The sequence below is a fragment of the Microtus ochrogaster genome, unplaced genomic scaffold (genome assembly GCF_000317375.1).
Source record: "Microtus ochrogaster isolate Prairie Vole_2 unplaced genomic scaffold, MicOch1.0 UNK164, whole genome shotgun sequence".
Lineage (NCBI taxonomy): Eukaryota > Metazoa > Chordata > Mammalia > Rodentia > Cricetidae > Microtus > Microtus ochrogaster.
The window spans coordinates 193,670-209,335 of NW_004949262.1; the positions used below are offsets into that span (position 1 = coordinate 193,670).

General features: G+C 38.5%; 2 protein-coding genes across 2 annotated transcripts in view; both read right to left on the reverse strand.

The window, feature by feature from the left end:
• Positions 1–3,450: 3,450 nt before the first annotated feature.
• On the reverse strand, positions 3,451–14,576 carry LOC102002280 (olfactory receptor 18-like). Its single transcript, XM_013355541.2, has 3 exons — positions 14,469–14,576; positions 9,949–10,055; positions 3,451–4,387 (listed from the first exon to the last, which is right to left on the reverse strand). The coding sequence occupies exons 1-3, from the start codon at positions 14,574–14,576 to the stop codon at positions 3,451–3,453; spliced, it is 1,152 nt and encodes a 383-aa protein (XP_013210995.2).
• Positions 14,577–14,801: 225 nt separating this feature from the next.
• Positions 14,802–15,666, reverse strand: part of LOC102001726 (induced myeloid leukemia cell differentiation protein Mcl-1 homolog) — a 3,254-nt gene continuing 2,389 nt past the window's right edge. Inside the window, 2 exon segments of the mRNA XM_013355542.1 lie at positions 14,802–15,564; positions 15,566–15,638. Of these exon segments, the coding sequence (XP_013210996.1) occupies positions 14,985–15,564; positions 15,566–15,638 (653 nt within the window). The 3' untranslated portion in view covers positions 14,802–14,984.

Here is a 15,666-nt window from a genome sequence, read left to right on the forward strand (position 1 = left end):
TAAACACTGCTTGGCCCATTATATCTAGCCTCTTCTCTTCTAACTCTCGCACCTGGACTAGCCCATTTCTAATAATGTGTAGCACCGAGGTACACTTACCGGGAAGATTCTAGCCTATGTCCATCCTGGGTCGGAGCTTCATCGCGTGCGTCGGGCTGGGCGAGGGGAGCATGGCGTCTCTCTGAGGCATCTACACACTGTATTCTTTTAAACACTGCTTGGCCCATTATATCTAGTCTCTTCTCTTCTAACTCTCGCACCTGGACTAGCCCATTTCTAATAATGTGTAGCACCGAGGTACACTTACCGGGAAGATTCTAGCCTATGTCCATCCTGGGTCGGAGCTTCATCGCGTGTGTCGGGCTGGGCGAGGGGAGCATGGCGTCTCTCTGAGGCGTCTGCTCCCGAGAGGAGAGCTGTTGAGTCTGAGCTCACTTCCTCTTCCTCCCAGCATTCTGTTCTGTTTATTCCACCCACCTATTTTTAACCTATAAGGGCCAAGCAGTTTATTTATTACTTAACCAATGACCTTCCTCCATCAAAATATTTTTAAAATGAGATTATAATAGAAATCAAACAATTCCCACATCCCTTCCTCACATGTACCTACCCTTTCTTTCTTTCAAATTCTTTGCTCTTTTTTAAACTATTGATATTTCTCCTCTCTCAGAATTCCTTCTTTGCCTATAGCTCTTTTTATAAGGATGAAGTTGACTGAGATTTCCTATTCCACATTAGCATGTCTATTCATGTATTCCTTGTTCAGGTCCTGTTCAGGCAGGCTGATTGACTAGCTTGGTTCTCCATCATTTCTAAAACACAATCTCAGCAGACTGACCCCTTCCAATTGGCTCCTGTATGTAGCTTTGAGGTGTTGATTACATTCACACTGTCAGGCATTATAGGCAGACTTTTTTTGTCAGGATCATCAGCTCCCCAACAATGACATGAAGACTTCTTATTAATTACAAAAGCCCAGCTGATATCTTAGGCTTGTTTCTAACTAGCTCCTATAAATTAAATTACTCCAATTTTTAGCCTACATTCTTCCACATGCTCATGACCTCAACTCTATTGTGCCCACCCTGCTACCTTCTTGATGACTACTCCACCTTCTTCTTCCCAGTGCTCTCTGTACGTAGAAGTACTACCAAAACTCTTTGTGCCTAGATAATGGTCATTTAACTCCTTATTGACCCAATCACAATGTCACATCTTCATATAGTGTAAAGGAATAGTCCACAACAAGGGGTTATTTAACAATTTGCATCATTTATCACTAGAAAAGTTTTCTCTCTCCAACTTTCACTTTCTGTGCACTTTTAAATCTATGCCAGAAGCCATGAGAGTTATAACAGGTAACAACTTGAGCTCAGATATCAACCCACCAGTGGAATGATTCTATGATGGAGGTTAATCCTGTCCAGGGAAAGCCTACAAGACCACCTACTCCAGAAACTGTTGCTCAAATTTGTTAAAGCAGCCTGGTGTCTTCCAGATACCTGCATTGTAGTTTGTAATCTCATGTGATGTTTACAAGTAATCTCATGATTACATTTCAATCTTATGTGCACATTTATCTGTGGGTGGTCAGGAAGATGATTTTCCATTTATCTGTATCATTTTGATATATAGAAAATATGACTAGATCTTTTATTCCATGAAGACTATAGACACTTAAAAGCCTGTTTTGTTCCTTTTGCTAAGACAAATTGCACACAATTAACTCACTTGTACCTCAGAGAAGTTCAATATAGACTAAAGGTTTTGTGTAAGTAGATCACAAGTTTAAAACCTTACAGCTATGCAGAAGGTCAGAGTCACAAATGTCTAACCAAGGTCACCTCACAAAGCACCCTAATAAAAGCATGCCAATGCTTTGCTTTCCAAGTCTGCTTGCAATAGACCTATGTCTCAAAGATTGTTGCTGGGCATTGTCCCCCAACTTGTCAAAATCTTACTTCTGAAACCTTGGAACCTCTGCCATGATAAATTATTTACCATTTTTGCCATGGTAAATGATTTAGCTATTTATCACTTACCCTAAGAATGTGTTTTTGATCAATGAGGGGTAATTCTTGTAATGTTTCCATTGCTCCCAGCCTGCTGGGAAAAAAAAACGGTTTCTAGGCTAGAGGAAAAGAAACTAGGAAAAATTATAATTAGGACAGGAGGATTAGAATAGACACAGAATAAAAAAGAAATGCAACTGGAACAACATGCTTATGAAGTGTTTACCTCAGATTAAAAACTACCCTAAGATCCCTTCACTACTCTGTAGCTACTGATCTGAACTCTGAGAGATAATATTGCAGAACAGGCTCCCACACTATTGATAGAACTACCCATCTTGGTTAGGGTTTTATATTGCTATGAAGAGATACCATGACCATCGCACCTTTATAAAGAAAACATTTAAGTGGGGTGACTGACTTACAACTTCAGAGGTTCAGTTCATTATTATCATGTCAGAGAGCATGGCAGTACACAGACAAATATGGTAATGAAGTTGAGAGTGCTACATCTTGTAGGTAACAGGAATTTTTGACTGTCTATCACACTGAGGGAATCTTGAGCAAAGAGGTCTTAAAGGTCAACCCCACAGTGACACACTTTCTCCAAAAAGATAACACCTTCTAATAGTGCCATTTCCTTTGGGGCCATTTTCTTTCAAACCACAGCATTATTCTCCCTGCTCCCAAATGCTTATAGCCATATCATAATGAAAAGAAATACATTAAGTCCAACTTCAAAAGTCTCCATAGTCTATAAAAGTCTTAAATTTGTTTCAAAGTCTAAAGTCTCTTCTGAGATACATAGTGGTATCTTAACAGTAATCCCCCTGAAAAAAATCAAAACCAAAAAGCATACCACAGACTTCAAACATATCATGACACAGAATATATATTACAATTCCAAAAATGTATGGGAGGGAGCATAGTGAAGAAATACTGGACCAAAGTAATACCAAACACCAGCTGGGCAAACTCCAAATTTTGTATTTCCATGTCTGATGTCTAAATATTCTTCAGAGCTCCAAATCCATTCCAGTTGAACTGCAAAATACTTCTGCCTCTTGGACTGGTTCCACTAACAGTTAGCAGCTCTCCTTGGCAGGCACCCCACAACTCTGGCATCTCTAGCATCTTGGAAATAGTTTCAGAGGTTCAGTCCATTATCATCAAGACAAGGAGTATGGTGGTGTGCAGGCAGATGTGGTGCTGCAATGGAGAGTGCCACATCTTGTAAGCAACAGGAAGCCACTCCCTATGGGGGCCACTTCCTTTCAAACCACCTCACTACCCATCTACCATATGTGAAGCCTCAAGGATCTTTACTTTCTCATGCAATATTATTCAGTATTAGTAAATTAATATGAGTCATTAACTGAGATTTATATTTACAGTTAATATATATGCATTAAAGTAAATTCATAAAGAATATCAATGATTAGAATGTTCTGCTAAGAATCTTTCTCAAAGAAGTTTTAATGTCCTTGTTCCTCAGGCTGTAGATAAAGGGATTCAACATAGGTGTGACCACAGTGTACATTACTGAGACTAGTGCATTATTTCTTGGAGAATGTGACAGAAAGGAGCTGAGGTACAATCCTACTCCTGTTCCATAAAACAGGCAAACAATGGACAAATGAGACCCACAGGTAGAGAAGGCTTTGTGCTTTCCACTTGATGATGGTGTTCGTATGATAGAGGAAACTATTTTAAAGTAAGAGAAAAGGATTCCTGACATAGGAAGTAACCCAAAGAGAGTGCCTATACTGAATATGAATATGGTATTGATGACAGGATTTAAATGAACAAGTTTAAGTACTTCAGAAGGATCACAGAAGAAGTTGGAGATTTCACTAAAATCCTCACAGTTAGAAAAATTTAATATTGCCACATAGTGCAACAGCAATTCTGCAAGGCTAAGAAGAAAAGACCCTAGAAGTAAAGCACCACAGCGATTGGGATTCATAATGACCTGGTAATGCAGAGGGTGGCAGATGGCCACAAACCGATCATATGCCATCACAGTCAGAAGCATATCATCCATACAGGCAAAAATTATAATCAGTGACATCTGTGTCAGGCAGCCCACATAGGAGATGACTTGGAAGTGAGTTTGGATGTCCACAATCAACCTTGGAACAGTGGTGGAGATGAAACCAATATCAACTATGGACAGGTTGGAGAGGAAGAAGTACATGGGTGTGTGGAGATGGGAGTCAGAGCTTACTGTCAGGATGATGATCAGGTTTCCAAACAGGGCCAAGAGGTACATGAACAAGAAGAGGCCGAAGAGAACAGGCTGTAGGTCTGGAACTTCTGAGAGTTGAATAAAATGGAATTCTGGCACAGATGTTGAGTTTTGTACATTTTTATTTCTTGAACATCTTTTGGAAGAAACCAAAAATGTTTTTTAAAAAGTGTTACCAGCATGCATATAGAACTTCTTTACTATTAGAGTCAAGTAACTACAAGTATTGATTATTTTCTCCAGCTTATTATGACTTCATGAATATTTACTCACGTGTGACAAATGCCATACTAATAGTGTTTTGTTCTTAGCTCATGTGTTACCTCTTATGAAAATCATATTTCAAACAAAAAATCTAGATGATGTGAGGCCAGAATGACTAAAAATAGCTGACCTGTAGTCACAGTAAAATAAAACAAATACCTTTAAGATAGAATGATATCTTTTAGAAGCCTCATTTTTAGAAAATTGTCAATCAAGTAAAATGAAAACTTGGAGCACTTGAGCATATTTCTCTCAGTTGCAGTAATATGGGGCAATTTTGCTTTTCTTAGAATACGTTTGACAGTGTGAAGTCCTAGTCTCTAAATTAAAATCAGTGATTCCTACCCAGAAAAGTATTCTCAAGTTCTAATGTCTTCTTTACGTTCCTTTTATTCTTTGATTTCCAAAATGTCTCCATTTTTTATTTTAGGATAAACACCTTTGTTAAAAACTTATTTATATTTTTTAACCAGTTGACATATGGTATACTTCAAATTTTTGTAACTATATCTTAGCTAAATTCACATTATCACATATCATCTCTGTCCACCCTGCTAAGATGTCTAATGATGTCAAAAATAATTAAATGTCAAAAACTACAGTTGAAAGTTTTGCTGCAAAGCTATTTTGGGAAAAATCATTGCCACATAATCTCAGGAAAGTATCTAATATTTTCCTATGTCTACACATGATTTTCCTATGTCTACACAATGCCACTAATCTTTCTGAAGTCCGGGTCAGTTGACACAGAACCCTAGTTGAAGTTTCTTTTTCTTCAGACAGTAAACTCATTTGCATGTGAGTCAGGCATGTGCAAAGATGCCAATGTTCTTAATTCAGCTACAGAGATAACTTCAGGTTTAGTTTTTAGTCCGAGCACACATAATTACTTAAATGTAAAAGGTTTAAAATACATGAAATATTAGTGATACAAAAACATGGGCAAAATCCTAATATCTAAAGTAGATACCACTTAACATGTCTACTAGAACTGTTATAGAAATAATGTAATTACAGATTATTTAAAATTATGTAGGCTAGTTGCTCTCTGAAAGAGTCAACAGTATATTTTCCCATTTAAAGTATTCAAATATTTCCTTTTTAAAGTATCTTAAGATCTTGGACTTCATAAACCAATTTATTTAGAATAAGTACATGGGAAATACTAGATTATACTTACTTAAACCTAGATAGTTACCACTGCCTTTGAATATTTTCTGGCATTTAGAAAGCATTTTATTAATACTGTCTAAGTAATAATACTTTTAACAAGAAACTCACCGTTAATTATAAGCATTTCGAATGTGTATGTCAGATGTGATATTTTACAGAAATTTGAATTATGGGAATTAACTTTGAGTTCTTAGTGGCTCTGCATGATATTATTGACTAGTTTATCCATCTCAATGGCTGACAGGAATTCAGGGGACAGATTTTTCCAGTGATATTTCTACATAAATATCTATTGACATAGATATAAAGAGACACTTTAAATTAACTTAAAACATACTTGATGTCCATTCAGTAGTATGCAACACAGCACATGCTGTCCCTAAAGTGCATTTGCTTACATTGAAAGGTGATTCTAAGTCTGTCAGTAAACCTTCCATATATATTGTACAAGTAGGAGCTGAATCATAACCTCTAAACAGATATGCATAAGACTTTAAGTAGCATATTTATATAGGAAAAACTGAAAAGAGAGAATAATAAATTGACATTTAAAGAATCTATAAATTGCTGAGTAAATAGTAACCACAGGAAGTAGAATTTAGTTGAAGGAGTGCTCACATTTTTCTTATCAAGACGAACACAATTCTGATAAGCAAACAGAAAAATCTTGATTAACAGCTCCTGGTTAAAGCAGTTCTGGTCTGTCTCCAAAGAAGTACATATAACAAGAATATATATTGAAAATCTCCCTATTCATTCAAATGGCCAACTTTGGAATTTCTGTCTCTATAAGTCATGGTTAATTACTCAAAATATAAGTTGGGACTATGAAACTATATAAGCAAACAGGGATTTCTGACCCTGATTGGCTCCCTTTGTCCATGAGCCAGAACCAGGCATACACTGTTACTAAGATAATTTTCCCTTTTTAATTTCTAGGTAGTCATGTTGTTTTGAACTGAACAGGCTCGTCATTTCTGTAGCAAAATTACTTCAATCATCCCAAAGCTCATCTGTGCTCCTCTATCCGTACCACTAGCTACTTCTTATTTACCTTACTAAAATATGGTAACTGCCAGACTTGCAACAACAGAATTCTGTATCTTTTAATATTCCTCAGTTAATAGTTCTTATAAAATCAGTCAATACCCCTTCTGTAGTAGTACTGTTGAAACTATGAGATTTATGATATATCACATATATATATTGTCCACTTTGCATGCTGATTTCCACACTTTCCTGTGAAAGACACTCTCCTAATATGTGCCATCAAAAATGGTGAGATCTACCTAATTACAATTCTTCCAAGATAATTCAATATGGGATGTACTCACACGTAGAATATTTCTATTTGTCACAAATGGTGAAGAAAATGGGCTTGGCTGAGAATCAGTGAATTGGGAGGGCAATTATGACTTTCTCCACAGTCACATACTCATACAAATCACAGGATAACAACCCATCTCCATTGGGGAAATGAAAATATTGCATTGTATTTATTTGTACAAATTTTAAAAATCCTACAAATATAGAAAATATGAGTTTATTGGGAAGTATTTCTGAAGGGCACTGGACCATAGAATTATGTGAATCTCTAATGTGGGTCTTCACACAATACAAAAAAAATGACCTTCCATTTCTGTTTATGCCTATATATTCTTTTATCTTCTGGTGAGAATATGCACAACAATATTTAGGTAACCCAGGAAGGCAGCTATTAAATACAAGTCCATGACATGGAATCAAGGACAAAAAATTTATTTTGGTTCAATTTCTGTCACTTTCCTCAACTGAATGTAAGGAAACCTAATATGTAGAAGTCAGTGTTTTGAGAGGAGAAAGCATCTATTAATGCTAAAAAATGTATATTGTTCATTTCATATCTGTGGCAATGACTCTTTATGACTTACGAAAACAAAAAAACCTAAAAGTTAGAAATAGCAAGTTATATCAATATACAAAAAATACTTAGAAAAAAATACTTAAATAAGAGTTAACATACATGGAAATAGTATTTACTAAAACTTGGTCATATGATAGCCAAACTGTCTCAGAATTGCTAATAACATGCTCTAATTCAGGTAAAGACATACCAGAGACAAATTAATTCAAAACAAATGTGTCATTCTTTGATTGTGGAGTATTTTTGGTTAGGTTTGGTTGGTTTTACTTTTTATTTGGTTATTTTTATATTTCAAATTATAATACAGTAATATTTCTTCCTTCCATTTTATCTTTTCAAACTCCCTATACAACTCACCCAGTTCTTCTGTACTTTCATAGCTTCTGTTTCCATTCATTGTTATTTCACACATATATGTATAATTTTACGATTACTAATCTTACAGTTTTAAGAAGCTATACAGAAGACTTAACAGCATGTATTATTTTAAACTCTCATGGTTTCAAACTATGGATGATATAGGAACCTGACCTCATTTCCTCATTGAAAATTTAGTGGCTGAACCTCAGAGTGATGAAAGATGTTGACAACAGCAAAAATATGAAGCACATTCTTTATAGATCTGTAAACCCAATGCTTCAGAAGGTGAGGCCAAATACAGACCAAGAAAACTAGAAAAGCCTGAGTTGAATTATTGTTTTGGTGTTTTGAGACTGTTCCAAATGCACCTCGAATATACTACCCACAGTTCACACAGCAGAAGTAAACACTCCATTATAAAAGACCTGGGAACAATGAGGGAAAGAACACATGGGCCTTTTTTTTAGAATAACACATTATGAAAGGGCTCTTTACTAAAAAGATCATTTTATGTTTTAATCGGGCAAAGTAACTCACACAAGACTTCATTCATTTCTACCTGACCACTTAGTGCAAGTTACACAGGAATGCTGACTTTGCCTTTCACATTCCATAAAATAATATTTATGCAGACGATTATAATTTTGGAATTTGAAAGAGCTATTCAGATACAGTAAGCTACATAACATGCAGAGCTCAAATCTTCCAACCATGGAAGTCCTTAATAGTTACACACACATAAAATACAGTTTCAAAAGTATAGTTTCTGAATCACCCTCACGAGGAACACCACATACTGTAGATTGCTTATGAAACAATGTAGTACAGCATCTTTTCTGCTGTTTTTTTGTCATAGGTTTATGGAGAAGCAGTGCTGGGGATAGTTCAATGAGAATCTGAGGATTAGAGAGGCTCAAAATTTTTATTAATGGTTATTATAACATCATGAGATCCAAACTTCCAGAGTTCATATGATTAGGAAGAAGTAATAATTTTTGTAACCTCTACTTCATTCTCAATTTCAAAACAACTTACATGACTAAACTGTGGGTCTGTGTGGCCATGATGAAGGACTGTAGATATGACAAACCTCCCTTCTTGTTGGATGTGAAGACTCAAGCTCATTCTTGAATTCTGAAAAGAATATAATAGCAAGACCTTCCTGATGAAGAAACTGCAGGAAGAACAAACAGGGTTGTGAAGTCTTGGATTATAGAGATCAAGGTGATGACCTAATGGGACTGCATAAACAATTACTAATACATAATCTTAGGAACTTAATGCCCAGAGTGGGTAGTTACACTGGCCCACAGTATTGTAATCTCTATGGAATTCCTGGAGTTAAAGGAAGAAACAGAAGAGATGATGAATGCTCTCAAGAGGCTATGAGGCTCTTGATGTCCTAAATTTTCTATTTCCAATTTATTTCAGTTTGGGATCTCTTAATAATTCTTTTTTGTTACTATTGATTTCGATTTAATGCTTTCTTCCAGGTCTGCAGAACCCTGTTTCTTTTCCTATGTGGCAATATGAAGGCCAAAAATTCACCATGTCTATCTCAAGATTTATGTCAGAGATATCTTTGACACTTAGGGAATCCCACTGTTGAAGTTGATCTCTGCACCTCTAATGGCCTCTTCCAGCTGCTGTGCTAGGAAAAGTGCCTCCATGGACATATATGATGCCCTACAATTCCATGACATTGATAAAATGTGCAACTAGAGAAGGGGTCTCAAAGGCTTTGGGGCACATCAATAAATAATTGTACCTACTCTGGGTAGCAAGAAATTGAATGTTGTAAAATAAGAGAAGATAGACAAACTGATAATTCAGATGGATGACACTAAAAATAAACTTAATTTGGTGCCAATACCATACTGGAAGTGTCCCTAGATGTCTGAAAAGCTGGGGTCATGGAAATGGGATGTCCCTGTACCCTCACAACACTGACTTGGTTGGTAACCCTGAATTCATCCTGCGAGTCCCACCCAGCTCTCAGTGTGATCAGTGGTGATTCACATGCTTGTAACAACATAGCCGTGCAAGAGTTCATGATGCTGTCCATGGTGTCATCTTGTTTCTTGAAATGCATGGGCTTTGGAGCAGTGGTTTCTCACAACCTGAACAATGTCATCAAGAAGAAATATGGGAAGGATGCCAGTGAGGGTGGGATTGCACCTAACGTCCTGGAGAACACAGAAAGAGTCCTTCCTTAGAGCTGCTGAAAGTCAAATTGAGTTAAGTCTTTGTTAAAAACTTTTTTAGATTTTTAAAACTAATTAATATAAGTATTCCTTTTTATCTTAATATATGTCAATTTTTGTAAATATGTCTTAGTCACATGCACATTATCACATATTATCTCCATCTACAACTGCTAATATGTCCAGTGGAAGCCTGGTGGATAGACACCAATGTTCTTACTTCAGCTACAGAGAAAATTTCAGGTTCACTTTTTGGTCAGAGCATACTGAATTGCTTCAAAATATAAAAGGCTTAAAATACAAAAAATTTTAGAGATGAAAAAACATGGGCAATACCCTAATGGCTAAAGTAGATACCACTTACTTCTCTACTGGGTCTATTATGGGAGACAATATTATAAAAGATCATTTAAATTATTTAGATTATTGGTTCTTTGAAACAGTTACCATATATTTTTCCATGGCCCTTTAAAGTATCACAAGATTTTGTACTTCATAAGCCAAGTTAACAAGGATATGTACATGGGAAATACTAGATTATACTTACAGAAGCTTTTCAGTTTCAGGAGGTCCCATTTATTAGTCTCAGTGCCTGTGCTATTTGCGTTATAATCAGGAAGTGGTCTCATGAGTCAATGGGTTCAAGACTAATTTCCACTTTCTCTTCTATCAGCTTCAGTGTAACTGGGTTTATGTTGAGGTCTTTGATCCACTAGGACTTGAGCTTTGTGCATGGCAATAGATAAGACTATATTTGCATTCTCTACAAGCTTACATCCAGTTATGCCAGCACCATTGATTGAAGAAGCCTTCTTTATTCCATTATATAATTTGGCCTTCTTTGTCAAAAATCAGGTGTTCATAAAGTGTGTGGATGTATATTAAGGTCTTATTCAATTCCATTGATTCACAAGCCTGTGTTTATGACAAAACAAAGATGTTTTTATAACTATAGCTCTAAAGAAGAACTTGAATGAGGAAATTGTAATGACCCCAGAAGTTCCTTTATTATACAGGATTGTTTTAGCTATCCAGGTTTTTTGTTTTTCATATGAAGTCAAGTATTGTTCTTGTGAGGTTAGTAAAGAATTGTATTGAGATTTTGATTGGGGTTACATTGAATCTGTAGATTACTTTTGGTACACCTGCCATTTTTGCTATATTATTCCTACCCATACAAGAGCATGGGAGATCTTTCAATTTTCTGATATTTTTTTCAATTTCTTTCTTAGAGACTTAAAGTTCTGGTCATATAGATCTTAAATACCTTTGGTTAGAGTTACCCCCAAGATATTTTATATTATCTGTGCTATAGTAAAGGGTATTTCTACTCTGATTTTTTTCTCAACCCAATTATCATTTGTATATAAGTGGGTAACTAATTTGTTTAAGTAAATTTTGTATCCTGTCCCATTATGGAAGGGGTTTATCAACTGAAGTAGCTCACCAGCAGGATTGTCTTGTCTATAAGTGCCTCTATCATCTTTATAAAGCTATTTTTAAGTTCTTTTCTTCTGCTTCATCTGAGTTGGAATGTTCAGGTCTTGCTGCTATAGCACCACTGGATCTGGTTGTGTCATATGTCTGAAGAGGGGTGCTAAAAAGAAATCCACACTAGCTCAGAATTAAATATAAAAAAGGGTTATTTATTTAGGCATAGGCTCACAGATCACAGTCCTCTGCTCAAAGGGAGAATCCAGCAGCATGAAGACACAGGGATCCCACACTTTACATAGGCATTTATAGTATAAAAGGCCATGCCCAAGTGGGAAGGTAACTTAAAGGCTACTGGCTGAAGGATATTTACAGAAATTATCCTTTATCTTGTTGAATGAATTCTATTTTTCCTGGTTTTATAAGATAGATCTCTCTGTGTAACAGTTCTGCCTGCCCTGGAACTCACTCTGTAAACCAAACTGGCCTTGAATGTTGAATGTATTCTTACTTGGCAATTAACCATCTCTTCTTCAAGCTGAGGTAGGTGGTGCTTCTGCCTATAGGAACTGCTGTACTTCCAATTGGTGTGATGGTTCTTTTGTCTATAGGGTCTGCTGGTGTTGCCAGAGAGGATTGTCTGCAGAGAGGATTCTGGGGTAGGGGTGGATGGATGGCAGTACTGATGGTGAAACCTACCTAAATGTCTTTCAACTGCTGCACAGCTACGGGGATCTATACCAGAGCAGTGGAATTCCACCAGGGTTGGGGCAGGCCCAGCTACCTTGCTGGGGTTGAGGAGGGAGGGGGAGAGGCATGAGATATGTCCTGGACTTTAGGGCCTTGAAATTGGGTTAGGTTAGCTATGAGACCAGTCATTCATCTGTTCTTCCAACTGATGTAGGTGGTTCCTGTGCCTACAGGAGCTGCTGATGTTGTGGGCATGGTTGGCCAAGAGGAAGATGATATGGTAGGTGGGAGTGGGTGGCATAATGGGTTCTGTAAGAACAGATGCAAGTGGCTATCAGGGATGGTGGTGCAACCTGGCCACATATCTCTTACCTGCTGGCCTGCTGCTGACATCTGCACCAGAGTATTGGGATTCCCCTAAATCTTGGGAAAGGGCCCAGGTACCACGTTGAGTCTAGAATGGAAGAGGAAGATTTTTTTTTTGAGGAGAAAAAAAAAGGTTTATTTTTTTTTTCCTTAAGAGAAGAAACAGAAGTTAGGGAAACACATTTTTTACAACCCAAATTAACTTGCAGTTGGTCCTAACCCTTTTGGGAACAGGTGTTAAAAATGCTGGTTCTACCAGATTGAAGGTGTTCACCACCCCAGCTAGAATGTACATGGATGCTTGAAGACGGTATGGTTTTCCCTGAGAAGTGTAAGACAAGTTTGCTGCCAGCTATCTTTCCAGCAGCCCCTCCCCCTTCACTCTGGAGGGTGTCTCAACTACGCAGCTAGGCAGCACTTGGACCCTGCCTCTTCTCCCTCCAAATAAACCCCTTTTCTCAACCACTTGGGCTCTCCAAGTCTGCATGGCCCTGGAACCAGAACAGCCCACTAGGAGCAGACTGGTACAAACACAAACTTCCACAACTGGATACGGGAGCACGCCTTCTAGGCACCTTAACCTGTAGGGTCAAACTACGTAAAGTGCTTTTAATTCCAAGAGATAAACATAAATAAGCAATTTATAACCAAGAAGGATAAATACATAGGTATAAACAGCTCCAACAAGATGACCTCGGGCTGGGCTGGACAGGCAGGGCACTTCTTCCCCATCGCTTTCTTAGTCATCTGATTCATGCCTATTTTTATCTGCAGTCCTGACTAAAGGTCACACTGAGACTAAAGCTTTCCAATGACCACAGCTTAAACAACCTCCTCCAGTTTACCAGTCAGCTTTCAGATAACTGAGGCTTAACAAAACCCCCCTTTCTCTAAATTTAAATTAAGCATACTCACTCTGGGGCAGTTAAAGCTGTGACTTTTGATGCTACCCACTTTGCTCCTGTTGGTCAAAGGCCTCAAAGCCTCTAAGGAGACAAAGCTCTGCTGACTGACAGGAGGGAAATGACTTAAGTTCCTAGTTGGGGGTGAGGATGGGAGCTCCAAAGAGAAAACGTGGACCTCGATTCTATCTGTAGAGGGACCAGAGGGAGCATCACAAGTCAGGATTTAAGAATGGTTAATTCTATATAACAGTGGGACACCTAGAGAAACCAACACAGAAATTCAAAACAAAGCTTGGCAATCATTAGTAGAAAAGAAATACATACTTGTTTTATTGACAACACCAGGCTTAAATTTGTATTAAACAAGTAAGCCTGTGAATAGCACCATGGTTATGACTCTAGCCTGAATTCCCAAACCACTTTACAATTTAGTAAGTCACCGGGGGGTCAAATGTCTTACATCTACCTGTGATACAAAATCAGACTGGAAAATTAAGCCTGCATAGTTGTGAATCTGATTTGCCTCACTACAGCCAGTTCATGTACAGCTGGTTGTGTGTATACTCTAGTACTGGTCATGACAAAGTTCTAAAAAGCTGTAAGAAATAGAGTTTAACTACAAGCTGCACATCTTTTCAAAAGGGTATGGAAAAACTAAATCAGAGCCTTCCCTCTTTTATATTCAAAGAAATAGACTCTGTAAAAATATATACAATTTTTACAGACAAATACATTTTATATGTTGTTTCTCTTAAAAATTGAGGCTTTTCAGTTTTGTAACTAACTAGTGGAAGCTTAGTCAAGTACTTTGGGCCATTACTAGGCTAATAAACTTAAGAATCATCCAAACCAAGCCAAAGTAGACAGGCCTACACATATTGAGCATGTGGGCTTTGTTAACAAGCACACCTGGGAGATAGCGGGCGCGTGCCTCCCTTCACATTCTGTGCACTCCTGTGGCTTCCAGTCACAGTTTCTTACTTGCATCTCACATCCATTTGCACAGGTCACTGTCATTGTTAGTGCTTCTTTGGGACACTACAGAGAGTGGTGGATCTGTGTATTTATTGAGCTCTATGACTAGCCTGACGACTGGCCACTTCAGGACAAGGAAATCAAGTCTGTCCATCTAACCACTTTCATCCAATCTACAAGTCCTCTTCCATGGCCTCCCAAAGTCTGCTGAGTGAAAACTTTGCTTCTTTCAGATAGTAACTCTTCAAAAGCGAGCACTTTCCCATGTATTTATTCTTGTTGGCCACAATCCTGTAGCCACTTGCTTTATTTCTGGCTATGTTGCTAGAGTGGAACTCCTGGATTGTTAAAAGCCAGGGAAGCTTCAAGTCCAACTTCATAAATACACTGGTTTTCACAGAAGCACGCAGTTTGGTGGCTGGAGTTAAGAGACACCTAGCACTCCCAAGGCTATCTGATCAGATAGGCCAGCCCAGCCCCCACTCCAGCCATACCCGCGAAAGCCAGCAGCACATTTCTGATGCGGCCTCCTAGGTCCTGCACGTGGAAGAACTCCACAAACCCATCCCAGCCTCTTTGTTTGACAAGCCAGTCCCGTTTTGATAGGACAAGAACATCTGTGATACTTTCTGCTAATGGTTCGATGCAGTTTTCCTGGTTTATGCTCTTCAAATGTTTGGTCATATAGGCACCGAAAGAAATAAGAGTCACAATCCTGCCCCAGTTTGTTACGCCATCTTTGAAAACACGGACCATCACTCGAGAAAAAGATTTGACATCGTCTTCGTTTTTAATGTCCATTTTCCGAAGCATGCCCTGGAAGGCCGTCTCGTGGTTGCGCTGCACCCCGTCGCCCACGCGCCGCAGGGTCTCCAGCGCCCTCCGGCCCAGCGGCTTCCTGTCCTTGGCGCCAGCTGCCTGCTCCTGCAGGTAGCGCGAGATGACCTCCAGCGACTGGCGGTACAGCTCGTCCTCCTCCTCCTCCTCGGCCGGCGGCGTGGAGGGCAGCGAGCCGTCAGCGGCCACCGTGCTCCCGCAGAGTCAGCACGGCCGGCCGCTTGCCAAGCGCCTCGGGCTCGCAGCCGTCCAGCTCCCCCCGCGGCACTGCCAGGAGGCCGGGCGCCCGCAGCAG